The sequence below is a fragment of the Sclerotinia sclerotiorum genome, genomic scaffold (assembly GCF_000146945.2).
Source record: "Sclerotinia sclerotiorum 1980 UF-70 scaffold_9 genomic scaffold, whole genome shotgun sequence".
In the NCBI taxonomy this organism is placed as follows: Eukaryota; Fungi; Ascomycota; class Leotiomycetes; order Helotiales; family Sclerotiniaceae; genus Sclerotinia; species Sclerotinia sclerotiorum.
The window spans coordinates 40400-66003 of NW_001820827.1; the positions used below are offsets into that span (position 1 = coordinate 40400).

The following is a 25604-nucleotide window of genomic DNA, read 5'->3' on the forward strand; positions in this document are numbered from 1 at the left end:
GGTCCGCATCTTTAGCCATCAAGCCATTCATCACGATATTTTTTCTCTCGGCAATCCCATTTCTCATGCGAGTTGACTCGGATTGAGAGTAATAGGTGCTCCGAAGGTTCGCAACGCAGACAATTATCAAATAATACAGATTGGTGATGAATCCACACGAGTAAATTGTTGGCGGGGGAACAGTTTTGCACGAGATAATCACATGATAGAATTAAAGAAATATATAGCCAGTAAATATCTCTTTTGGGTATATGATTTTATTCGTAGCCATCCACCAAGGAGCTCAAGCACATTTGATACAACAGGGAATTTTCCCCTTCTTGATTCATTGGCCTCATCATAGTCCCAAATGTTCCGAGCCTCAACCAAGTGAGTGCCCTGTTCCTGTTATTGTTCCTCTCCATCTCTTCCATCCCCGCACTCCATCCGAGAACAAAGGGACGATTCATTAAAATCTTACAGTGAGGCGGTAACGATGACCTGCCTGTTTATCCAACGCCACGAACTTATGCAAACGCCCTTCCATCTTCGTCCATCATGAGAAAACCCGGCGTATTGCTTATAAATTTGGAAAAGAGAAGAAAAAAAAAACAAAAAAAACGCCGAATGGTAAACCAAAATTTGGCATACAAATAAATGTGTGCTTATAATGCTTGCGAAATGTGGTATAAATAAAGCAGTGGTCATGGAAATTATGGTGATATTCTGTAGTATGATAGATTCTATGTGCTTTGCAAAATACTCAAAGGAAGTCATCGATAGATCGAGTAATAGTCGCTTCGCCTGTTATGGGTGGACTTCGAGGATCTTGAGCAGGTGGAAGGTTTGGATGGATTGCGACGGTTGGAGGGAAGAATGCCGTCCGCTGAAAATCAAAGCCACGTGGAGAGAAAAGACTGGGCGTTCCCTTGGAAGATTCTTGTGGAATGACACGTGAAAAAGCATGTTCGAGAGGATTGCGAGTCATCTCACTTATCCGAGGGGACATTATACCTGATTGCGCGTCATCATCCTGTGGTCGAGGGGACATCATGTCAAGCTGCCATTTGGTTTCCTGTAATGGTAGTCGCTCGATTTCAGAACTATCTCCGAACTTTGTGAAGGGTTCAATTCGTGGAATGTCACCAAATCCGAAGTCAAAACGACTTAGACGATCAATCGCAGAATTGCAACCAGAATTTATCTCTTCTTTGGCTGAATGATTCAGAATCACAGGCTCTCTGACAGCTGAATCTCTGGGTGGCGAAACAGAAGAAGAATTAACCCTGTTACGGCCGACAGACGATGCTGTATCGAGATCACTGGCAGATAACGATTGCCTGTGCCTACTCAGGCTTTCGTTTTTAGCAACCATTTTCTTGTCCTCGACGGTCTGTTTCTCTAACTTCTTTCTTTCGATGACTTTTTTGAAGTCGTTTAAGGAGAAGAGAAGTGACATATTTGGATTGACCCAACGTGATTTCGATTGTGCCAAATTGTATGCTTCATTAGCTGATAGGTCCTGGTTGATATACATCCCGTATGCTATTATCAAGGTTGCCGATCGGCTAGCACCCTGTTGACAATGCACCAGAACCCTTTTCCCCTCCTTAGCTCTTGATTCTATGGTTTGGCATAAATCCCACAATTCACCTTGCACGTCTGTATTATGATCCCAAGGAATGTGTATATACTCGGGAATCTTCATTTCCGAGGTGCTAGGTCGTGGTGTGGATGGGGACGATTCTGTGGAGCTCGATTCGGAACCAGCCGATTGAGTCTCGTAGGCAGTTTGGAAGGAGGAAATGGTTCCAGCTGTACCAGGTATCTCGGTGTAGGAATCCACAAAGTTGTCCCTGGATTCGATAGTGGTATGACTGAGTCTCTTCTGTTTCTCCTCTTCCTCCCTCTTCATCTCCCCAAGCTTTGCTTCGAACGGATTTTTGACTTCCCGCGCGACATTAATCACAACATCAAATTCTGCAGCCTCTTCCATCTTAGGCTCCGAATATAGATGGATGGTCGGTTCGTGCATAAGAATTGGACCGTCAGGATATGATGGAGACTTGCAGTCCTCGCCTGTAGGTGGTCTGTCAAACGAGTCACCGCCAATAGACATGCCTGGTGCTCGAGTTGCCATTTGAACTCCTGTTGGCGAGGGTGCGTCGTCTTCATTGATGGTGAATGTATCCCTCGGCGGGCCAGATTCTTTTAGCCTCGAACCACCAAAGCCCCTAGAAGGATCACCCAACGTCATTCCACCACTAGGGCCGAAGCCTGGTGTGGTCATTGAAAGCATTTGCGGCGACGAGACAGAGTGTTTTAACCCTCTGCGTTGCAGCATTGATGAGGTTCCCGGTTGTCCCAAAGGTTCCGAGGTCATATTCGCTGTTCCCGTATTTAAACTTAAAAGACTTGGCTTTCTCCTAGCCTTCAGTGGCGGTGGTTTGATAAAAGACGGGGAAGGTGGCTCTGAGGCGAATTCATCAATGCTTGGTCGGAGATTTAGAGCAAGACTTTTGGGATTCTTTTTCCTCGGGGAAGGCGAAGTCATAGGCCGTTCAACGGTGATGGGCGGCGGCCTTGTATCTATTTCACCCATCTTCAGATTTTGGAAAGAATCTAGGCCAAACGAAGATCCGGTGAATGAGGATAATGGGACGATAGTGATTGGTGATTCGGGTGACGAACTTGGTGATGGATCTGATAGTGAAGATGAGTCTATCGTCGACACTGTTGTGGTTGGAGAAGAGTCCGTCGAATCGGATGCTTGTGTTGAAGTGCTTTCCCGATGTTGATGGGAATGTATTTGAAGTAGGTTGCTATCGGTCTTGACTTCCGGAATTTGGTGTGTTTGTTGATTGTTATACAGACTAGCCGATAATTTGGTGGGAGTGCCGCCTAACGCTGAATCGTCCATCATGTTTGAATTCATGCCATACACTGACATGAAGGTAGGTAAATGATTCTCGTGTATTCGGAGACCAGCTGCTGATGGCATCTTCCGTCTCCCAGAGAGATCGCGACGCTTGACAACTGGAGCCTGCGCCAATAGTTCGCGTGTGCGTTGAATTGATTGTATGCCCCAGTATGTTTTAGATATCTCACTTAAGTCCGGAGAAGCGGGTGGAGAAAGTGTAATCGCAGTAAAGGACCTTTTCAAAGTTGCATTGTTAGCAATTGCAATGCTTGTTGGACCAGCCATCATCGATTGTTGAACAAGGGAAAATGAGCGTAGACGACTTTCTTTTGTTGTTTGTTTGACGATAGATACTATGATCAACGGAGGCAACAATAAGAAAGGAAGGCAAGCTTCAGGATTCAAGGCAAAGAAGAAAAAAATCCACTCACTAAAGTTATGAAAAGATGTTGAAACAGCTTCCCCAATCGAAGGACAAAGTCCAGAGTGCAAGTCGACAACAATGAGCAAGGTCAAATGCGCCTTGATGATTGCGATTGAATATGGGAATGGCGCAAGAAGTGACCGGTACAAGAGAATGATTGGAATGTATACAGCGAGAAGTCGTAAGAGAAGTTTGAGGACAAAGCAAGAATTACCTCGAGGGGTAACCTTAATCTTGCCTTACCTGGGTGATCCACGCGAGACGCCGCAAAGTTATTATTATTCAAAGTATGAAGTACCCAGTACTTCACTACTAAGGGACGTGAGGTCGGGATTCGTATGCCTGGGGGGTCAAATTACCAGAGAGCGAAATGACAGGATATAATGTAGTTGTTTTGAAAAGACAAACTTTTTTGTTTTTATTTTTATTTTTATTTTCAAAAATTGAACCGTTTTGGGGAAACAAGATTGAAGGAATTGAAGGAAGGATTTTCAAAAGTTAAGAGTTTCGAGAAACGAAGACGTCTCGACAATGTTGGTGGTGCTGGCCAGGGTTCTGAAAAGGTTTAAACTAGTCAGCGCACCGTTCTCAGCGAATTGGGGGTGAAATGCAGGGGGTTTAAAAATAGACAGGGCGGGTAAAAAAGCACCAAGCACCCAGTTAAAATCGTAGTAAACCAATAAAAAAGATCCCTTACGGTGAATTTGATTTGCCCTTGGTTTTAATTGCCTGCAACTTATTAGAGAGCAGAGTACTACCTACTGATGTACTCCGTACCTCTCAAGGGTTCTGCTCTCTTTAAGAGGGCGGGTGTGCCCAACCAAATCAAGCCTTCCGTCTGCAAGAAAGCCGGAGAGGATGGATGGGTGGGTGGATAGGTGGGTGGATGGCTGGGTGGATGAATGGGTGGGTTATTGATGAGTGGATGAATGGATGTATAGATGAATAGATTCGAGATTGGTTTGATTTGATATTATTTGATCGGATTTGATTTGACAAGATGAGGGAAGATGAGATGAGATGCGCCGTAGAAGTGTGTGGGCGATTGTAATTCAAGGTATGACTAGGTATGCGGACAGGTAGGTGTATCTACAAGTATCTGTATTGATATAATAAAGTTGAGTCGAGTCGAGTCGGTTGAGTTGAGGTAGTGAGCAGGAAGTGGTCGGTAGTTAGTAGTAATAAGTCCTAGGTAATCTGTTTATGTTGAGAATCTGTAGTAGACTTCCCTTGCGCGCGACAATTCCACAACACAAACCACTCGTGGGTATGATAGACAGATAGATAGATAATAGCTAAAAACCTTGGATGAGATACGAGACAAATTTATCCGATCACACAAAGATGAGGAACAGATGGTGTTATGTTTGATTCCCGTGGGGTATTTCCAGTAGGGCTGGTATATCGTCTGGGGTACCTCTGTAATAAGTGTATGTATATATATGTATGTGTACACTTATGTATCGAAGGAATCACTCGAAAGTCAATATGATGATTATGTGTATTTTCGGGCAAGGTAGGTAGGTACTAGGTAAGTCGAGGTCGAGAGCAAAGGAACGGCCACGGCTTTTTCAGTCGCAAAGAGAAATCGAGTAGGTCGTATGGGATGGTAGGTATTCAAAGGAGGAAATGATAAATAAGTATATGAAATTCAAGAAGCGGAGAAGGATGATGTCAGATAATGAAATACATCATGTAAAAAAGACAGTGAAAGGTAGGAAAACGGAGTAAATCAATTTGGTATAAAATGAAAAAGTAGATAGATAGTTAAAGAAGATAGATAATGAAAGATAAAAGGGTGTATTGAATTGGTAGGTAGGAAGGAATTGTGAGAAGAAAGTGGTGAGTGAGTATTAGGACTCTTGGATAAAAGATTTTGGGGATCTTGGGGGGGGGGGGGGGAAGAGGCAGAGAGTAATTCCGTAAAGAGGCTTAAAAGGAAAAATCAATCCAAATTCAAAGCTACAAAATTGACATCGGTGCATACAACAACCTGGAACCCGCTCCATGGATGGCTTTGTTGTCCAGGACTTCAGGCAAATGGGCCAAATCACATCCAAATCACAGCCAAATCATAAATTTATAAATTCATAAATGGATTATCATTTACAAATTAGTATTTGTATTGCCTTGTATTGCCTTGTATTGCCTTGTATTGCCTTCACACTTCACACCTCGCACTTTACACTTCATACTTCATACTTCATACCTTCCTCGATACGCGTCGCCGAAACAGATTTACTGCAACTTGTCTCTCCGGTTTTAATTGGTCATAAACATCCATGGAGATATATGAAACAAACTATGAAAAAAATGTCACATTGGAAAATATCCGACGCCCCCACCAATGAAATGCTGAGAAAGAAACCTTTTCCCTTGTCTCATATTTCGAAATGATTGGGAGCTTGTCAAGGGTTTTCAAGCGTTTTCGACATTTATCAAGGGACGGGACAAAATTGTGCTTCGCTTTGATGCTCCAAGAGGCAACTTTGAAGGTCATACCACGACCGGTACACCACCATTCGACAAACACAACTCTACAAGGCAATTTTTCGCCTTTTTCGTCTGGCGTTGGAGGAGAATTCGAAAGACGGAAAGAAAAAAAGTAAATCATAAATGAGGCTCAGTGTGGCTCAGTGTGGCTGGGGGATTTAATACCCTCAGGTACACCCGTCCCGTCCTCCTGACTTTGACCTCCATCAAAACTTATTTGAACATCCCAAGAGAGAAGAAACCCTATGAAGGAGAGCAAAAAAGTCAAGATACTCGTAACTCTTCTCGCTCCCGAATCATTTTCCTGGCCCAGTTTGTCGCCCGTCAGTGCCCAGCATTATCCAGCATTGTACGGCGACCGACGTGTGGGGGATGAAATTGAATCTCGACCTGCTATCCCAAATTCAGCTCAGGACGAAGCATGATCCAGGACACTGCATTTGGGAACCCCCCCACATGGGAGATCTCATTAAAACGGTTGGTAACGAGATGAATATCGGGTATTCAGTACGAAACCACGAAACTACGAGACTACGCGTACGAGATGGTCGAGGGAGCAGCTCAGAAACAGGGCGACATGGTGTATGAGAACTTTGAGAAGGTATGTGAGCAGGATCATCGACTAGTATCTTGGTTGGCTGTTTAGCTGGCTGATCTGCGAGTATATCTGCATTATGATATCCCCAAGCTATGGTCCAAGCGAGCATGAATCATGAGACGGATGTGAAAAAGTACAAATTTCATGCCCCGAGTTCGTCTCATCCTTTTTCTTGACCTATTGAAGCTTTGTTCATTTGAAGGCCTTCTCAAGGGAAGGGACTAATTTCGGATCCAAACGCGAGATAATTATAGATCTACTAAAGAGAGAATTCACCGTTATGCTAATGAGAATTTTATTCTGTTCAGGGACGAGCTCTAAAAACCCGTTGCTTTATTAGCAGGCGACCAGGTGGATAGGGAGCATGTTTTGTGCTTTATATACAAAAGTATGCAAACCGCGGTGTTTCATTTTAACATGGCAAAATTTAAAAATTTGACATTTTAATTTATCGAGGAATGTCTGGCAGGATTTTGTTCCAGAGACAGAAACTCAGCCGCGATCTACTTGCCTGTATCCACAAGTACGGTCATGTCAATCTTCAAATCGCTTCAAACAGTGATAATTCCATAAAGCCGGAGTTGAGACGAATATTTACCTAGTTGACCGTTGGGAGTTGGGAGTCTTGGGCCAATTGCTTTCACATGCAAATTCGAAGACTTACCAAGACAATTGGCTGGATCTCTTAACAACGTTCCATTTAGGAGACCAGATTTCATCTCCCTAGCCAATTTTCCCGTACACTTTTGGCCAGACCTAATTACGCCTCCGCATCAAGGACATCTTTTGGGTCAATAATTATTCTGCCCTCATGGTTCTGGGACATCAATGGGTCCTTGCCCCTGACTGTATGTGTAATACAGTGATTGAAGGGCAAAATAATGTAAAACATTTCTCAGCTATATATTCCTGGTTTTCCTGTAATTTGATGATGCTATTACGAATTTGAATAATTTTAAACCTTAGAAATATGACCATTATTCCTCTTTTTTTGTTGAATTAATCTTTTAACCTTGGTATTTATTTTGTTATTGTGTTATCATATACTCATTATATCATTACAGTTCACAAACCGTTGAAATAAATTTCTTTCAAAAAATTCTCAAGTATGCCTCCCCGACGCTTTTTAATGAGCATTTATAATTGAAGTGTTGCTTGTCCATTGGATAGTTGGATCAATCGCGACTTTATCTCTTCTACACAAAAACTGACACCAGCTGGACGTAGGGCATAGGTAAGGCATCGGCATGTATCCACAGGTGGGTCTTTCAATCCAATCGACTAAACATTACTGTAGTACACCCTCGAAGCGCGTTCCCGCCTTCTACACATTCAACTGGCCACTTTTAGTGTCTGGCTAAGAAGCTGCGCTGTGTGCTTTGGAAGTCTTAGCTATGTGGGAAGAAAAAGTTACATACAACGATAATGGATATTTACAAGCCGATGAAGGGATTTTTCCTTCCCGCTTCGGCAGTCAATCATTGACCACTTGAGACTCAATATCAGCCATGCAGCGATCCAAGAGATTTGACTTGCAGTTCAGGCAGGCTGCACGATGCTAACAAACTTTCTCCATGGCACGCACCAAGGCGGAAGCCTTGTCAAAGCACAGCTTCGAGTAGAAAGTTGGAATCGGGCTCTACACATCTATCTGTACTATACCTAGGTAGGTATGTATGGATTATATGTCACATTGATCGAAAGGTGTGCAATAAATGAAAGCAAAGCTATTTTTAAAAGTGGACTATGGAATGCAGGATTTGGATGACACCAAGTATTTCTCCGCCTGGCAGTGGTCACGGCCCGAACTAAGCCTGAGTACAGTGATTGAAAAAGTTCCCTTTGCTTCCCCTCATCATCACCACATCAAAGACATACATATTCCGTAGTCACTAGGGACATCAATCATTATGCACGTCCCTCGCTTTTAGCAGACAATGTATGCAGTGAGAGGTCATGGTGGAGAGGGTAATTGATTAATTGCATGCGTCAGTGTGAAGAGAGGGTCAATTTTCAAGACTTGAGAGTGTGAGAGGTTCGGTACTCTTCGAATCAAAAGCCAGTGGAAGCATCGAATATGTAGGAAGCTTTAATTATACAAAATTCTGCATGGAGACCGGTATCGACCATTTATTATGCTCCACCTTAAGTTGTCCAGGTCGATAACATTTCCATATCTTGATCTTGATCTTGATATGAATCCAGATAAGCATAGTACGTATGCGTATTCATATATTCATATATTCATATATACATCTATACATCTATACATCTATACATCTATACATCTATACATCTATACATCTATACATCTATACATCTATACATACATATCTACATCCATCTATTCATTCATCCATACAAACAGTAATACAAGACTGAATAACTATTTAATTTCCAAGGAATACCTAGACTTTGAATACGTAGTAAGTCAGTCTTACCTAGCACTTATTATTAATCCATGAAGAAAAATAGATTTTGCGCAAAAGCCCACCACGAACTTTAGGAAAGTTTCGGAAGCCCTAATGCTCACGCGAGCGAGTGCTAAGATGGAAATTACGGTTTATTGCATTTTTGACAGGGCCATTTATGCGAATGCTGCACCACCAAGAAACCCTTCCATTTCGATAAAAGTGACATGAACCTTGTGAGGAAGATAAACTATTGATAAAAAGAAAAGAAAAGGAAGAAGAAGAAAGCAAAAAGTTGTAGATAAGTAAGTGTATGGAGGGAAGCGGGAAGTACTCAAGTAGACTAATTAATATAATAAATATTGAAATGAGAAAGAATACAACCGAACCTCCTTTTCTTCATTCTTTTCATTCTTTATAAAAGAAATAGATGTATATAATATGTATAATATATATACTACTATAACTGCTTAGTGTCTAGACAGATGTTCATATTGTATATAGCCATACTCTCGTATCTATATCGTAAAGACTCTTCATGATTAATCTCCAATTCTCCAATTATCATCTATCTAATACGATTCTATAGCTCTGTTTTGTTATGAGCACGGCCATCTGCTATCAAATCTTGCCTGCGGTTATGCAGTAGCTAGCTGCATGCTTGCTTGATGACGGAACCTGACCTTCCTCACACCATTCTATCTAACCTTTTTCTTTTCTCTTCACATCCATACATAGCCACTCCTTACCTACACTTTCATATTCACATCCAATTTTTTTATTCCTTTTTTTACATTTTGACATACAATCAAATCTTCGCTTTGACTTGACATGTTAGACTATTTTTATTCAAGATGTCACAAATCCCTCAGTCTCCCAGCACAAGATCAAAACCAAGACCAAGACCCTTATCGTTTCACTCTCATCGAGTTGATCATAATTCCTCCAAATTACCCAGAATACGTTATGCGCCCGATATAATTACACAAATCCCAACCACCGGAGAAGAAGCAGCACATCATCCTCATTCAACATTATCACAATCAGCTGACTCAAATATGGCGACTGCAAATGCTGCAAATGCTGCAACTGCTGCAAACCCTTCCATGGCCGTCAATTCCAATGTGAATGCCGAGAAAAATAATAATCATAATAATAATCTAAAACTTAAATCCTCCAGTTTTGATTTGAAATTCACCGGGAATCACTCTACCGTTGCGACCCCCTTTAATCCGACAAATCCAATTAAGAAGGAGCCATTTCGTACGAGGATATTAAATTCATTCACTGGGGGTCCGGCTAGATCAGGGTCACCTAAATCAGCATCGTCGCGTCGAACATTATCTTATCCCACGCCTACACCCAACAGAGCTTCCGTCACGACCAATACTTCCACGAAACCTCAACACGAAACAGCATCACACATCGTCGCATCGGAAAAAAATGCAAGGAAAGTGCCTGCTTATCCCAATGGCAAGAATGGAATAGCGGCCGAAGTCTCAAAAGAATCAACTTCGACCATGTTATCTCCAGGAGCATCGTACGTCTCACAAACAACGAATTGGATTGCGGACCAATCTCACTTGGATCAATCTCCTCCTCCTTCTTCGACATCATATGCACCACAATCATCCTTGGAGAATACACCATCGCGACCGGTCCTCTTACCGGCGAGGGGCTTCAACAACAATAATAAAATGGAACACGACCTGGCAGAGAGGGAATCTGCATTGAGGAGTCTAGAGGGACGGAACCCTCGGAGAGAATTACAGGATGAACGAAATTCTGATGAAGCCGACTTGTTCTTGCAGGTTGCGCAAGAGGAAGATGATATGAATAGGCAGAAGAATCCAGTCTTCAATAGATTAGATTCTAGAAAGGTAATACATTTTTATCTTCTTTCCCCATGTTTGCAGTTGTACCTTGCATCGGGATATTTTCCAAAAATGGCTTAAATATCTAACTCGTCTCGATAGTCCCGCATTGCTATGCGCCAATCTCTCCCTGCTCCTAACTTCCGATCTGCGTATTTTCGTCGGGAAGCCGATCAAGAAACAAAGCCAACAGCTCGTTACGCGGAAGAAGCAGAAGGTCTACCACAGGTATTGGGAGATAACCCATCTGCAAGGACAGGACCTGCTACTTCAACAACCTCTATTCCGAGCGAGCAAAGGAAGCGATCGTATGCAACCGCATCCCTGTCAAACCCTACAACTCCACGAACGAATAACCGGGAAGGCGACTACGAATCACAGTCATACCTAGGGCGACGACCGTCTATACAGGACCGAACAATTACTGCCTACCGACAGTCCAGCTTGTCTACTTCGTACTCCATTCCCCGAACTACTACTTATCATTCTTCTCCACTTGTGGCGCAACCGATGGAGATCGGCGAACAACATGAAACACAGCGTGCAACAGAAGGCACTGCATCGACCGTGTCCACCACTGCGCCTTCAACTGTTTGGGACGAGCTAGATGATCTGAAATCGCGTATACATAGATTGGAATTGACGGGCAAATTGCCGACAACATCTGGTGCAGCTGTCTCTCGAGCCACCCACGAGCGACCTCCCACCGCTGCCACAACTGAAACTACCATGTCAACATCTCCAAAACGTGGACGTGGTAATAGCATATCGCCAACTGAAGCTCCTTCCGTAGATGTGTCCAAGGTGGAAAACCATCCTCTCTTGCGATCCGCATTATTAAATTCGAAGCCTCTATTGGACCCCGAAATATACAAATCTTTGGAGGCTACAGCAAATGACGCCTTGGCAATCTCTGCGATGATGGGAACCTCCGGTCAACCCGGGCCGATATCAAGTTCCCAATCATCCATTGGCGGAGCACATTCCAATTTCTCTGATCGACAAGTCCGCCGAAAAGCAGACAGTTTATGTCGCAGTTTAACGGAACTTTGTCTTTCATTGTCGGAACGAAGATCAAATGATCACGATGCTACTCTGACACAGCTTCGACAGAATGTTCGTGGTCAGGATGTCGAACTTCGACAAACTGTAGAGCCTGTTAGCCCAAGGCAGCCGCCTTCTATTGATATAGCAAAGTTGAAGGCGAGCCCAAGATCATACAGCCGTCTCGAGGCCCGAAGGAGCACCCTTCTAGGAACAAACGCATTGCCGACTTTGAGATATCCACCACCTGAGAACACGGCACCAGCGCAAAGCTTGGCAGCAGGACGTCGTACATCTCTGTTACTTCGCAGTCGACGCGCTGAGACCGAAGATCCCCAAGAAACAGTGGAGGCTCGATTTCGGGCACCCTCAAGAGCTAAAACGGACGTCGGACGCAGGGGAGAAATTCCGCGGGAGGAAATGCAACGTTCTCACTTCCCCGAAGACGATATGAGATCCGGCACAGCCACATCGTCACTAGCACTCAGAAGGTCATATACGACATCCCTCAGTCCCAACAGGGCGCCACAGCCCTCTCCGCTCACACAAATCAACACCGGCAGAAGATATTATGAACGAACACCGGAGAGAGAGATTCTCGTAAACTCAAGTCTAAGCGGCAGTGGTGGTGGTCGCAGATACCTAGAGCGAACTCCCGATAGGGATACTACAAGCCTTTCGGGAAGATTGGCCGAGGAGCGCGGGCAGAGAAAAGTATCTGGCCCCTTAGGATTGGGCGGCAGAAGCAGAGCCGGCAGCCTTATGAGAAGTAAGGATCCATTAGGCCCTTCGCAATCTGGTTCTTACCAGTAAATTTCATTTATGATTTCATTTGTACAAAGAAAAATTTGGAGTTCGGCACAGGTTTCTTTCAGCGCTTTTTGCGCACGGGTTTATCAGGAGGGTATTCCTTTATATTATTTTTGATTTTATAACCATAGGGAGAGAGAAACATTTTCAAGATACCCTGGGTACATACGATGGCACGATTAGAGGGGTTTGTGGATTACATATCAGCGAGGTTACATATTAGTGAAAGGGATTAGGGCATGCTCTTTAGGTACATACTACTGCTTAGCTTCGACTTGCGGTTTAGCCTAGGCTGGGGTTTTGGGTTGCTTGCTCTTGTGATTGTAAAATCACCTGAATCGTTGCTGGATATGGCTATTCACTTGGGATTCCGCTTTGGCATATAGGAGATGGGCCCAAGGTGAATTGGGAGGAGTCTGGATTGAGCATAACAATATTGGAGAGGTGACAGACTTTCTACTTATGAATGTATTATATTATTATTTACTAGCAATAAACATTGTAGAGAAGATTTTTACCAAATGATCTTTTTAATAATATCATACCGCGCCTTTTCTGTGGTGTAGTATTATAGATTGAATTTGAAGATTATGAATACACTGTAATGCAACTTGAGTTCCTACGAACAACCACCTCGAGAAGATCAAGTCAACTCTTGCCTGACGACATTATTCACGCCAAAAATATCAAATCTTCCTTGGGATTTCGTATTATACATACTGATCACGTCTCACCTCTCCTCATCGATAACTCTTCCCTTACTATTGCCTCCTTTAGAAATTCCTTCTAGATCTTATAAGCGGACTAAATATGTACCCCACCACTACAACCTCTTCACCAATTCTTTATACCCCGCCATAATGCATGCGTGCATGATCAAACTCATCAACTAGCTAGCTACTTAAATGTACAGACATTTCCTCCGCAACAAAATACCCGAAATTCGTTTTGAGATACCGAGATATTACGGACACGCATCTAAGATACGTCGTCTCCATTCACAAACTTTTAAGTTACACGGTTCAGCCTCGTGTTCTTGCTCGCAAGATTCGCGCAGGAGTACAAATATGGCAGATGTGAGCGCAACGGACGTGGTTGCTTTGGCGGAAGATATTGATGGGGCGGATTTGGTTAAGAAGAGTGGGAGAGGAGGAAAGGGTGGCAGAGGTGGAAAGGGTGGTGGTGGACAGAGTAGAGAAGTGGTTATTAGTAAGGCGCTTTCTAAGTTGTTGAGACATGCGGCCGAGGATGAGGGTTTGAAGTTAGATGAAGAAGGGTATGCTAGATTGGATTTGGTGGTGAGTTTTCTTTTTGCTTTGTATTTGATGGAAGGATGGGGGTAACCTGTGTAAGAGAGGAAGGAGATGGAACTGGAACTGGAACTGATGAGAATCACGTGGCTATTCTCATGCTCTTTCCATGGTCATGAGGTGTTACAAATAAGAAGAATCAAACTCATATACATACTAGATGCAATGGCCTCGCCTCAAATCTCTTAAACCTACATTCGCCGATATCCGCACCGCCGTCCACGATAATGCCAAACAACGTTTTTCTATGAAGGCCAATCCCGCACTTCCAACACCTCCTTCTCCATCCTCGGAGAACCCATCGGATTGGGTTATTCGTGCTAATCAAGGTCATTCTATTGCTATTGATTCAGCTACCCTGTTGGTTCCTATTACTATCGAGAAGGGTAATGTGCCAGAAACTTGTGTTCATGGTACTTATTTTGCATTTTACGAGGAAATTGTAAAAAGTGGAGGATTAAAGAAGATGGGCAGGAATCATGTGCATTTTGGAACAGGAGTACCGGAAGAAGGAGGCGTTATAAGCGGAATGAGGGGAGATGCGGAGGTACTGATTTATGTGGATGTTAAAAAGTGTTTGGAAGAGGAACCGGATGTGAAATGGTGGGTTAGTGATAATGGGGTTGTGCTGTCTGAAGGGAATGCGGATGGAGTTGTAGGAACGAGGTTTTGGAAGAGGGTTGAGGGAAGAAAAGAGGGTGGTGTGCTTTGGGAGGATGGAGTGAAGGTGAAGGAGTTGGATGAAAGTCTAAAGAACAGAAAGGCGCCGATGGGGAAGGGAGGAAGAGGTGGTGGGGAAAGAGGAGGTGGAAGAGGTGGAAGAGGACAGGGAAGAGGGGGGAAGGCTATGGGTGGAACTGCCGATACTAATATAGAAGAAGCTCAACCTGTAGCGGAGACATAGAGATGCCAAATACTACAACCAAAAGTAGTAAATCCAAACTCAACACTTACTATTCAACCTCGCCCCATATTTCCATATGGAGCAATAGACGTATACCTCTAGTCAAATTCACAATTATAATCCTAATAAAGTCTTCTAGTACTAATATAAAAACACACAATCAAATTCTCCAATTAACAAAATTTTATCTACTGAATAGTCGACAATATCAGACCAGCGAATGAAGAAGCTCCAGGTGACGGGTTTCCGAATAAACTGACTTTAGGATCACCCAACAGTCTACTTGCTACACATCTAGAAAGAAAACCAACTCACCTAAGGTTATCTGCATGTTCTTTTTTCCCCTCTTCTAAAAGAGATAGAGGAGAGTAAGGTGAGGTGAGGTGATGCACATCCCGCTTACTAGTAGAGAATCTATCCCTGGACCCCCGTCAGAGGCTGTGTAGATGAATAAAAGGAGATACATCAGCAAATAATTCCCATCCAACAGAGAATTTTCATTCATCGATAACCTCCCATCCAAATGTGTGCTGTGATATAATGTTTGATCCTATATGATCTTATTTATGTATTGTATCGTAAGTCATATTTAGATTTAGATATAGATATTCAATTCACATAACACAATATAACATGATACTCTATCTACCTACCCCAAATATCGTTTGTAAATAAATCTAAGAACAATCAGTTGGGTTTTTGTGTATCTCTTCTCCCTTCACTCTTCTTGTTTCTTCCTTCCCCCTCCTCTCTACACCCATATCCCATCCCTCTCTCTAAATTTCCCAAGATTACAATAAAAGAATACGATATACCAACTAACCCAAGGAATAAACCATAACTTCCCTTAATTACCCATCAAAATCAATTCCCCATCCACCCACCCATTCACCCTCTAAACCTAAACCCAAACCTCAATCCATACCCCAACCACTCTAAAAAAAAAATACCAGCAAATCTCCTTCTAATACGCCTGCACGCACACCTCGCAGCCAGCTGCTGGGCCGTCAAAGCTAATCTTCCATTTATGAAATCTACTTCCAAGATAGAGATGGTTTGTAAATGCTGTGCTGAGTGTAAGGCGAAGGCTGAGATGGTTGCGGAGAGGGTTGGAGAGTGCGGATAGGGGGAAAAGAAGGAAGAAGAAGGGGAGATTAGAGTGCATGTTGTTCTATATATGATATTAGTATTTATGGTGTAGAGTGGTAAGTTAATTGTATATGTGTTTTGTCTTCGTATAATTCTGGAATTTCTTTGGGCGTTGCTATCCGAATGTGTTTGTGTGAACTGCTGTACATTTCCAACGATATGAGGTGATTTGACACTTGTACATGAAAGCTATCTTTCGTCATCTAAATTTCAACTTTCCCTCATGTTCCTGCCAAAAATTCCTACACAATCTATGTCCCCAGTGTTCAATCCACCATTCCCCAAAGCTATCCTCAACTTTAACATCTACTTTAGTCACTCTTTCTTCTCTCTTCAGCCCACAAACCACACACGCTTTTGGCGCCGTCAATCCTCCTTCCTGATTCTTTACATGCATTGTATCCCCTATTTCCGGAATCGCCAGATGTTTTGATACATCTTTAAGACTCGTATTGGCTACAGCTACAGCTGAGCGAAGTCGACCTAGCTGTTCTTTCCATACACGGATCGTCTCGGCGGCCTCGCGATCTTCACGAGCGATTTCCGCTTTGTCGACGCCCGTTAGTTTCATGCCACCTTTACCTCCCGCAGGGCCAATACTCATACCCTGTGAGAGATGAATATCGCGCTTCCAGCGAAATTTGCGTCCCGCGAGAATATGCGCTGCGACGGTGGCTATAAGAAGATAGGCCCGGAGAAAACTGATGGTGGAAGGGTCGGATATGATGCGATTTTTCAGAGAGAAGGGCTGGTTGGCTACGGCTTTGAAGAGAGAGGATTGGGGGAGATCGAAGAGCTGAGGGAAAAGGGTCAAGAGGATTGAGGGGGGTGGAATATTGGTGGGAGGCGGAAGATCAGGCTCCGCTGGGGTGGGATCCGTGACTTTATCGACGGCGTCCCAGTCCCAAGCATGAGCTACTATTCCGGAGTTAGGCTTTGTGCTAGTTACTGCCGGTGATTCAGCTGGAAGGTCTGAAAAGTCACCCCAGTCATCATCTATGTCTTGGACAGTGGAAGGTATGGCAGGTGAGTCAACAAAAGGTGCTGCTTTTGGAGCTTTCTCGTCATAGGATGGCCAAGCTGTCAAAGGAGAAGCAGATTTAGGTTTATCTCCAATCTTGGTTTTGGCTATTTGTTTGACTTGCTGGGTAGCAAGAGCTACCTTGGGAAATGGATTTCTTTGTTGGAATGATGGTGATTTGGGTGCTTGTGGGTATGGTAGTGGAGTACCGAGGTTCGGCGACTTCGTCATGACATCAGGGGACTTCTTCAACGGCTCTGTATTGATGGTCATTGAATTGAAAAAGTCGTCGAGGGGTCGTGGAGGCCGGGTTTGGGACGCAGAAGGAGTAACACTTTCAAAATCCCCGAATTCATCATCTTCATCCACTTCTTGCTCCGCGTCAAACAGAATTTCTCCGCCCGACGAACCCTTAGTTGGTGGTAGCGTTGGTCGGGAGTTTGAATAGCTCATATGGTTATTCGACGCAGCTAGAGACTCTGGCATATCATGAACATTATTGTTGATAAGGTCAAGGGTGGACCTGCGCACTATCCCAGGGTTTGGCTGAACAGTATCACTTTTAAATATGTTTCCTCCCTGGTAATTCGGCTTTGCTACATTGACGGTTGGCCTTGGGGGTGTAGCTGTGATGCCAAAAGAGCCCCATAGATCTTCTTGGGGAGTTACACCTTGTGCTGGAGTCGTTGGACCCGTGAAGCTGTTCATATCCCCCCATATATCATCATTTTGCTTCGCAGTATCCGCTGGCTGCTGTTTTGACTGTGCCTGTCCTAATTGATTACTAGAGGTTATACCATCGAAAAATGAGAAACTCTTGCTAGCTTGTGGTTGAGTATCTTGAGATGATTTATAGAATGTATCAAATTCGGCGAGAAGATCGGACGACATGGCTGTGGAAAAGGCAATTTCTGGTAAACTTTGACTTGCTATGACTCCATCGAATTCGTAAGTATCGGTACTTCGCAAGTCACTTGGATTTATCTTTCCAAGAGTTGTGTATCGGTGCTCGATAGATAATAGTATCGAGGTAGAATTGATTTGGCGGTGCTTGAGACAGTTGATCCAGAACAAGATAACCAGTCTCTGATTTATATATCTTCTGTATTCAAATACCACTTGCACGAAATAACGGACTTACCTACCTATTTATAGACTATTCTTATGTGAGCTTCATCCTAAAATAAACACATAGATATCTTCTCTGAACAGGAAATGAAAGCAACTTGCGAAGAGTAAGTGTTGGAGTGAATGGAATCACTTAGCAGATCATGATTGGGCATGGAGTCCAAGATGCCCCTGCCTAGGTTGTATCTTATGAGGAAGGCTGACAACAAGGCTGTCAGCAAGGCTGAGACATTTGAGAGAGTTTGATTGGTACTTATTGAGTGAAAGTGACGCTAAACAAACATGGCTTTAAGTCCGAAGGTTGAACAAAAACAAGGCTCAGCCTGAACTCCGGAATCAAGTCAGTGGTCATCCCTCCAACACTCCCCCCCACTATCCATGATTTAAAAAGCATCATTGTCAAACCTTCCTTTCCGGAAATCATCACTGCTTGTAGTAATGAGGTCGTTGAACGATTCCAGGTAAGGGATTATGGAATATTATCGTTTTTCTGCTCAATATTGTTCTAATAAATGAGTGAGAAAAGAAGAAGATGGCAGGTGACGATCAAGTCCGCATCAAGCCTTTTCGAACTCAAGAAATCAGTGAGAATCGAGGGAGTAGATAACCCGTGCAGAGGCGGGTTGCGGTCTGTCTGTTGGAAGGTAAGGTCTTAGTTTCATTTTCTGTCTCCTTTTGAGTAACATTTCTATAGACGTTCTTGTTGTTTCAAAGTACCGAGATCACAACTTGGACACGCGGGCTTGAGGATTCACGAAGCGCTTATACCTCTTTAAGAGAACATTTTTTGAGATTTATTGAACACCCAAATGATCTAGGATCTTCATTAGATCCTTTGGATGATGATGAGCACGTGAGTTCTTTTACTCTCGCACTCGATTAGTTTGTAAATCTTGTCCAAGTATGCTGAGAGACTTCAAGTCGCCATGGAATACCCTTCGAAAAGATGAAGAGATTCGTGCCGAAATATTTCAGGATATCGAAAGATGTATGCCAGAAGAACCATACTTTCGTCAAGCCGACATACAACGGTTTATGTTAGATGTGTTGTTTGTTTTTTGCAAAATCAATCAGGATGTAGGTTATCGCCAGGGCATGCATGAGATACTGGCTCCTATCCTATGGGTAGTTGAGCGAGATTCTATTGATCCTGGAGACATTAATGGTGGTGACACAACCGAATCTGAAACAAGTTCATCAGACTCAATTATGAAGCAGTGCCTGGATCGTAGATTCATCGAGCATGATGCCTTCACTCTCTTATCCCTAGTGATGAGATCGGCTAAATCGTTCTACGAACTCGGCGATCCCGGTCAAAAGACTCCTCAAAATGGTATTGGAACACCTCAAAACGGCGCTTCCCCTATCGTTGAAAGGAGTAAGCGAATCCATGAAGTGTACCTGGCTCGTCTGGATCCGCAACTGGCCAAGCATCTTACAGATATCGAAATATTACCACAGATATTTTTGATGTAAGCAAAAACACTCGTTAGGCTCTTTTATTGTTCACCTCTTGACGATTCATGTAGACGTTGGATTAGGTTACTTTTTGGAAGAGAGTTTCCTTTTGATGATCTGTTAGCAGTATGGGATATTCTCTTTGCGGAAGATCCAGAACTAGATCTTGTAGATCTCATCTGTGTAGCGATGCTACTTCGGATCCGTTGGCAACGTAGGCGACTTAGCTTCAGTTATTGATACACACGGCTAATCTGATAAACTAGTATTGGAGTCGAATTACTCACTGGCCCTCATGCTATTACTCAAATATGATTGCCCGCCAAGTCCTCAAACATTGGTCGATGATGCAATTTTCCTGCGAGATAATTTCAACGCTACTGGAGGCTCTAAGGTAATCCATAAATATAGTGGTAGATCCCCACGGCGAGATAAATCGTCAACGCCACCTGACACTCCTCTTGAAGGAAGTCTCAGCCCTAGACAGATACTCATGCGAAATAGATCGTCATTAACTACTCCTACTCGGTTCTTACAGCAACAAGGGGGTGTTGAGGCGTTAATCCATGGGGCTGCGGGCGCCGCAAAAGGGGTGTATAATAGGGGAGAGCGCCTCGGCATCAATCAAGCTGTACGCGATGCAATGGAAGAGGTCAAGAAAAATATGCAAGGACTACAAACTCCACGAAGCATTAACTCCTCTAGAAGGGCCACTGGTGCTTCACGGTGGTCCCTTGACGACGGGCGTGTGCTGCCTGCCTCAACTGCTATCATGGCAACAATGAATGAAAGAAATAGGCAATTGGCAGTCATGCTAGATCACGCAATGAAAGATCTGAGATCTATTTCTGTGTCACAAGAAACTGACCGGGAGAAGTACATCGAGGCGATAGACATAGCCATCGCGAAAGTTGATTTTGTGAGAGTATACTTGGAAGACTCTACCATGCCACTTCCAATCACGTCACCAAATATCGATAACGGAAGTGAACCTGCTACACAAGAAGCAGATATACCGAAAGTGCTATTGCCACCAATTCCAGATCATGTACAGACAACTCCACCAGAGCCATCTAGCATAACTTCGGACTTGGGAACGGTTCTGATAGAGAATGCAGATGACCTAGACACCCCCTCTGTATCAATACCTGACATCAGCCAAACTTCAACGGACGTAAGGGGCCCTTCCTCCTCTGAACCGCTTGTAATCATTCAGCCAAATACGGAAAGGGATGGTATGAGATCAGCGATATCTGAGCGGCCCGAAGCACCAATTCCGACCAGGTCCAGCATTGCTCAATCATCCTTCTCTTGGATGTTGGAACCTGATCAAGCATCTATTACTACTAACAAACCATCGTCTCCAAAGTCCTCTTCTCCATTTTTGAGATCTGGAAAGCGGCCCACTTCTGGAGGTCGCGAAAAGGCGGCATTTCTGTTTGGTGAAGATGATGGTGACTTTCAACTCCCATTACCAAAATCTTCTCTACTCAATACCGAAGAAGCCTTCAAGCTTGGAATATTGAAACGAATGGAGGAGAAGAAGTTGAATGAGCATACAGAAGAATAGTGTGATTCCTATCTCATTTGTCCATCCAATACCACACTTCGTTATTCAGACCTTTAGTAAAGGCAAATCTATCAATCCACGAATCACGACTCGGCATTGTCATGATCACTTGTTACAAGCCATGTACAAAATGTGATAGAAAGGGGCGAATGAAGTGATCTTCTCAAAGCAGCTGCGAGCCTGACCTCTTTTGAACGTCGGATGGCAGAACACTACTGCAAGCTGGCAATGCAGCTATACGCGAACATGTAAGAAGCCTCCACTTTGTCCAGGGTTCTCGAGTAGCACGATTCAAAGGATGGTTACCCACCAAATTTTGTAGGAAATTCTTCCGGATTTGCATGCCCCAGATATAATGAATGTCACCGAAGCGATATGGATCGGCATCGTGAATCAGGCGGTGATGGCCATGAGAGCCAATTAATATAGAATTTGCGAAGTTCCTAACTCAATTTTCTCATCCTCATCAAACCTACTCTCTTTGATTTCTATTTTACCATAGTAGTCATGTAGACATACGTGCAAGTCCTTTGTATGTCAGCAGCGGCATTCGTATGAAGCAGCCCTTTATGTAGACAGAGCTATCACATCCCATCGAGTCTTACTTCAAAAGTTTTTGCCTTGGTTTGAGAACTTGGGGTGTAGTATGTACCAGGAACCGTTGACCTGAATGATACATTGTCAGCTCTGTCCTATTAGAGATCTTTTGATATATAATGAATCTGAAATATTTATTTTCCAAGATTAATAGAGATATTTTGATGTATATTATACTCATTGTGTATAGAAGATAATATATAATAAAGTATAAAATACTACAAGCAACAAGCTTTATTTGTTGAAGTTTTGATGATCCTACCCCTCCCCCACTACTAGAGACACGGTAGAACCCCGCCCTCCAATAATTAGCGTCAAAAAAAAGCACTTTCCACCTTGGCCATTTCCTCTCCTTCAAACAAAAGATCCTTCGATAAAGAGAATATCATCAATTTACTCCTCCCTCCTCCTCTTCTTCCTTCTCCCCCTCTTCTTTCCTTCCCACTCCTCAACTCCCAACTCATCCTTTAAACACAACCCACCATCTAAATCCTTTCCCCTCGTCGAATCACTCCGGTCAACCCTTCATTCTCCTTTATCTTTGCGATAACACACCTCGACTATTCCCACAAAGCTCACTCTCATAACTTGTCTCTTTCTTGATATTCACAATCAAGGTATGCTCATAAATTAAATCCTGTTCTCTTCCCAAAGTTGCGATGTTCGAATTTGCATTGCATTCCACCGGCGCATTCACTATCGCCTTCGGACAGTAGCATATGTCATTGTCTTCGGATTGTGAACCCTTCAATCTTACAACTACAAACCCAAAATTCTAACTTTCATCAACCAGATCTATTCTACTCAACGTTACCTCCTTCAAGTTTCCGTATTTCAGAAATTGAACCCGAAACAAATACAAAATGTCTTCTCAAGATAATCGCGACAATGCTCCTAATGGTGATGAGCTTGCTGATTCCATGGATCGCTTACAAGTCAACGATGAGGCTCGCCTCGGCCCCGATGGCGAACCGCTCCCAAAAACCGATGAAGAATATGCAGAGTCTCAACTCACGTTGAGAGCTATTGTTTCTTCAAAGGAAGCTGGTGTCATCATCGGCAAAGGTGGCAAGAATGTCGCCGACCTTCGTGACGAAACTGGTGTGAAAGCCGGTGTCAGCAAGGTTGTCCAAGGTGTTCATGATCGTGTCTTGACCATCTCAGGTGGATGCGATTCCATTTCAAGAGCTTACTCCATCGTTGCGAAAGCTTTGTTGGAGGGCGCACCACAAATGGGAATGGGTGGAGTTGTATCCAACAATGGCACTCATCGTAAGTTGAAAAAATCATATTTGTCATATCAACTCTTTATCTAACCTTGCTGCCTAGCGATCAAGTTGTTGATATCCCACAACCAGATGGGCACCATCATCGGCCGACAGGGACTTAAGATCAAGCATATCCAGGATGTTTCTGGCGTTCGCATGGTCGCACAAAAAGAGATGCTTCCACAATCTACCGAACGTATTGTAGAAGTTCAGGGTAATCCCGAAGGGATTCAAAAAGCCGTCTGGGAAATCTGCAAGTGCTTGGTAGATGACTGGGCAAGAGGCACCGGTACTGTTTTGTATAACCCTGTTGTTCGCACTCAAACTGGTGGCTCGGGTGGTATGTCTCAAGGCAATCTCGGAGGAACTGGTCGCGAATATGGCAGCTCACGTGTTATGCGCACTGGAAATGGAGCCGACTTCAGTGAGGGTGCTCCACGATCATATAACCGCCGCTCCGACTCAGATGCTGCTCAACGTGGACCACCTACCCACGATGAGAATGGAGAAGAACTTCAAACCCAAAACATCAGCATTCCATCTGACATGGTTGGATGTATCATTGGTCGGGCTGGCTCCAAGATCAGTGAGATTAGAAAGACTTCTGGAGCTCGCATCTCCATCGCTAAGGTAAGGATTTCCTATCCCAGAAGGGTTCACAACTCCATCTCCTAAGGTACCTGTGCTAACATGTAACTTAGTCTCCTCACGATGAGACTGGAGAGCGCATGTTCACCATTATGGGCACTGCTAAGGCTAATGACTCTGCTCTCTACCTTCTCTATGAGAACCTTGAGGCCGAGAAGCAACGCCGCAGTCAGGGCAATGCTCAAGAATGAATCGCTGGCTCAGTTTGAGCACATCAATTTTTTTTTCTGGCAGGCAAGCTTTGTCTCAGGTCTATCCAGATTTGACTTGCCGCAAGGCTGATATTGATGCGATGGTGGTTCTACCTTGGGATTCTTTGATAATATTTCCTTGGACCGATGTTCATTTCCCTCATAAAAGCAGTTCCTTTTACCGTTTTCACATTTCCATTTCTTGCGGCGTGGAATTTTACCGAAACTATGGTCATTGACAGTTGCATGGTGCACACATGGGTTGCCCTGATGCAAATGTCATTTTCCTATTCATACAGATGATTCGCCTCCACATTTGACAACCAGAGATACCGACCTCCTATCTCGACTCTCAGCTTTCCGACGTCCCAAATCGAACGAACGAGAATCGACCTAATCTCGTCATTCATGCCGGCTATGACCTGATAATTCTCTTACGTTACGAATCATGATATGCACATTACCCGTTGAATCACCTGCCTTCGACACAATTTTCAAACTCGTCTTCCACATCGCTCCTTCGATCACAAATACGGCCGCATCACAAATAGCCTTATGTCTTCTCGGCTTTTAATCTTTGCACTATGAAATGGGCCCATCGACACATCCAGATATGTTCTGAGAATGTAGTAGATAGACCATTTGAGTAGACTAAGAACAATACGAGTATTCCGAACTATGAATTTACACCAATTACATGTCATAAGTGCAACAACAGTGAAATAAATGCAATCCAAAATGACCAATTGCGAATCATCATGTGTGCTGCATGTTTCAAACTTTGAGACCATAACCTGTGGTAGTCTATTCCAATGTCTGTATGGTCTGGGGTATCTTCTCCATTCTTTCCAAATCATCCTCTGCTCTAATATTGTCACTTTCAAACCCCTTTCCCTTTCGAAATATCATCCTCTACCACCATTATAATCTGCACCCCCTGCCTTCCTGCACAACTTAACTATGTCGGCCTCATCCAAATCCTCCGTACCCCTCGCATCTATTGTCACACTGTGATGACTCAACACGGCCCTGACGGCACCACTCTCAATGCTAACCCTTGCCTTCCTCATAACCTTTGTCTGTTCCCCAATCCACACAATGAAGGCGAACTTGATTCTTGAAGATTCGCTATCGTTGGCGTATTCCACACGTAAATAAGCGTATTGTGCTTGGGTAGGGTCTAACTTTTCACGCAATTCGGTAAGGCCACCTTCTCCGGTGGCCGTAAGGGCGAGAGAGTTGCCGGTTTTGGCGTAGGATATTATGAGCCAGTTGGTAGGGGATTTGTCGGAGCGGACATCATCATAGGCAGCGAGGATTTCGGGGGAGTTTGCATTGGCCATTTTTGGGATTGGGTTTTGGTTCTGAGGGAGAAGGAGGAGAGGATGGTTGTGCGGGGTGGAAGAGTTGAATGGGGTTCGTAAGTCTGAAGTAGAATAGTGGGTTGAAGTGAAGATGGCTATTTGCACTTCTGGATGGTGGAAATATGACGTTTCGAAGTTCAGTATAGATTTTGGTGGTTTAGTGACAACCTTGGGTACTTGTAGGAAAGAAGAAAGTTTGGAAGTCAATTGCGAAGCAGAATAAGCAGAATAACCAAAGACCACCGGGAAGAAAATGTGAAAAGGAGAGCCCCACGAACAACAAATGACAGCTAATGGGTCCTCCCTAACTTACCTAGAACAATTGCGGATTGAAACTATTCCACGTCTCAGCGAATCTGACCGCCTTTTTTGTGCTGTACAGAGGATAAGGTTATGGCTTATGGAGGATCGAGTAATGTAATGTTATGCAAACAAGCATAAAA

At 43.7% G+C, this 25604-nt stretch overlaps 10 protein-coding genes across 10 annotated transcripts; 6 read left to right on the forward strand and 4 right to left on the reverse strand.

Annotated features, from left to right (window-relative positions):
* Positions 1-742: 742 nt before the first annotated feature.
* Positions 743-2980, reverse strand: SS1G_06950 (hypothetical protein; the record flags this gene model as incomplete). The annotated part of the gene is made up of 1 exon (XM_001591454.1): positions 743-2980. One exon carries the CDS (start codon positions 2978-2980, stop codon positions 743-745), a length of 2238 nt encoding a protein of 745 aa, XP_001591504.1.
* Positions 2981-3401: 421 nt separating this feature from the next.
* Positions 3402-4201, forward strand: SS1G_06951 (predicted protein; the record flags this gene model as incomplete). The annotated part of the gene is made up of 3 exons (XM_001591455.1): positions 3402-3659; positions 3797-3886; positions 4109-4201. 3 exons carry the CDS (start codon positions 3402-3404, stop codon positions 4199-4201), a joined length of 441 nt encoding a protein of 146 aa, XP_001591505.1.
* Positions 4202-6360: 2159 nt separating this feature from the next.
* On the forward strand, positions 6361-6773 carry SS1G_06952 (predicted protein; the record flags this gene model as incomplete). The annotated part of the gene is made up of 2 exons (XM_001591456.1): positions 6361-6417; positions 6723-6773. The coding sequence occupies 2 exons, from the start codon at positions 6361-6363 to the stop codon at positions 6771-6773; spliced, it is 108 nt and encodes a 35-aa protein (XP_001591506.1).
* A 3110-nt stretch (positions 6774-9883) lies between these two features.
* On the forward strand, positions 9884-12556 carry SS1G_06953 (hypothetical protein; the record flags this gene model as incomplete). The annotated part of the gene is made up of 2 exons (XM_001591457.1): positions 9884-10705; positions 10802-12556. 2 exons carry the CDS (start codon positions 9884-9886, stop codon positions 12554-12556), a joined length of 2577 nt encoding a protein of 858 aa, XP_001591507.1.
* Positions 12557-13620: 1064 nt separating this feature from the next.
* SS1G_06954 (hypothetical protein) lies at positions 13621-14767 on the forward strand (the record flags this gene model as incomplete). Its single annotated transcript, XM_001591458.1, has 2 exons — positions 13621-13851; positions 14024-14767. 2 exons carry the CDS (start codon positions 13621-13623, stop codon positions 14765-14767), a joined length of 975 nt encoding a protein of 324 aa, XP_001591508.1.
* Positions 14768-16115: 1348 nt separating this feature from the next.
* SS1G_06955 (hypothetical protein) lies at positions 16116-17828 on the reverse strand (the record flags this gene model as incomplete). Its single annotated transcript, XM_001591459.1, has 1 exon — positions 16116-17828. One exon carries the CDS (start codon positions 17826-17828, stop codon positions 16116-16118), a length of 1713 nt encoding a protein of 570 aa, XP_001591509.1.
* Positions 17829-18230: 402 nt separating this feature from the next.
* On the forward strand, positions 18231-21093 carry SS1G_06956 (hypothetical protein; the record flags this gene model as incomplete). Its single annotated transcript, XM_001591460.1, has 5 exons — positions 18231-18305; positions 18592-18649; positions 18884-18918; positions 18987-19443; positions 19790-21093. 5 exons carry the CDS (start codon positions 18231-18233, stop codon positions 21091-21093), a joined length of 1929 nt encoding a protein of 642 aa, XP_001591510.1.
* Positions 21094-21677: 584 nt separating this feature from the next.
* On the reverse strand, positions 21678-22275 carry SS1G_06957 (predicted protein; the record flags this gene model as incomplete). Its single annotated transcript, XM_001591461.1, has 3 exons — positions 21678-21759; positions 22088-22182; positions 22246-22275. The coding sequence occupies 3 exons, from the start codon at positions 22273-22275 to the stop codon at positions 21678-21680; spliced, it is 207 nt and encodes a 68-aa protein (XP_001591511.1).
* A 278-nt stretch (positions 22276-22553) lies between these two features.
* SS1G_06958 (hypothetical protein) lies at positions 22554-23797 on the forward strand (the record flags this gene model as incomplete). The annotated part of the gene is made up of 3 exons (XM_001591462.1): positions 22554-22962; positions 23020-23588; positions 23660-23797. 3 exons carry the CDS (start codon positions 22554-22556, stop codon positions 23795-23797), a joined length of 1116 nt encoding a protein of 371 aa, XP_001591512.1.
* A 905-nt stretch (positions 23798-24702) lies between these two features.
* Positions 24703-25140, reverse strand: SS1G_06959 (hypothetical protein; the record flags this gene model as incomplete). The annotated part of the gene is made up of 1 exon (XM_001591463.1): positions 24703-25140. The coding sequence occupies one exon, from the start codon at positions 25138-25140 to the stop codon at positions 24703-24705; it is 438 nt and encodes a 145-aa protein (XP_001591513.1).
* Positions 25141-25604: the final 464 nt, after the last annotated feature.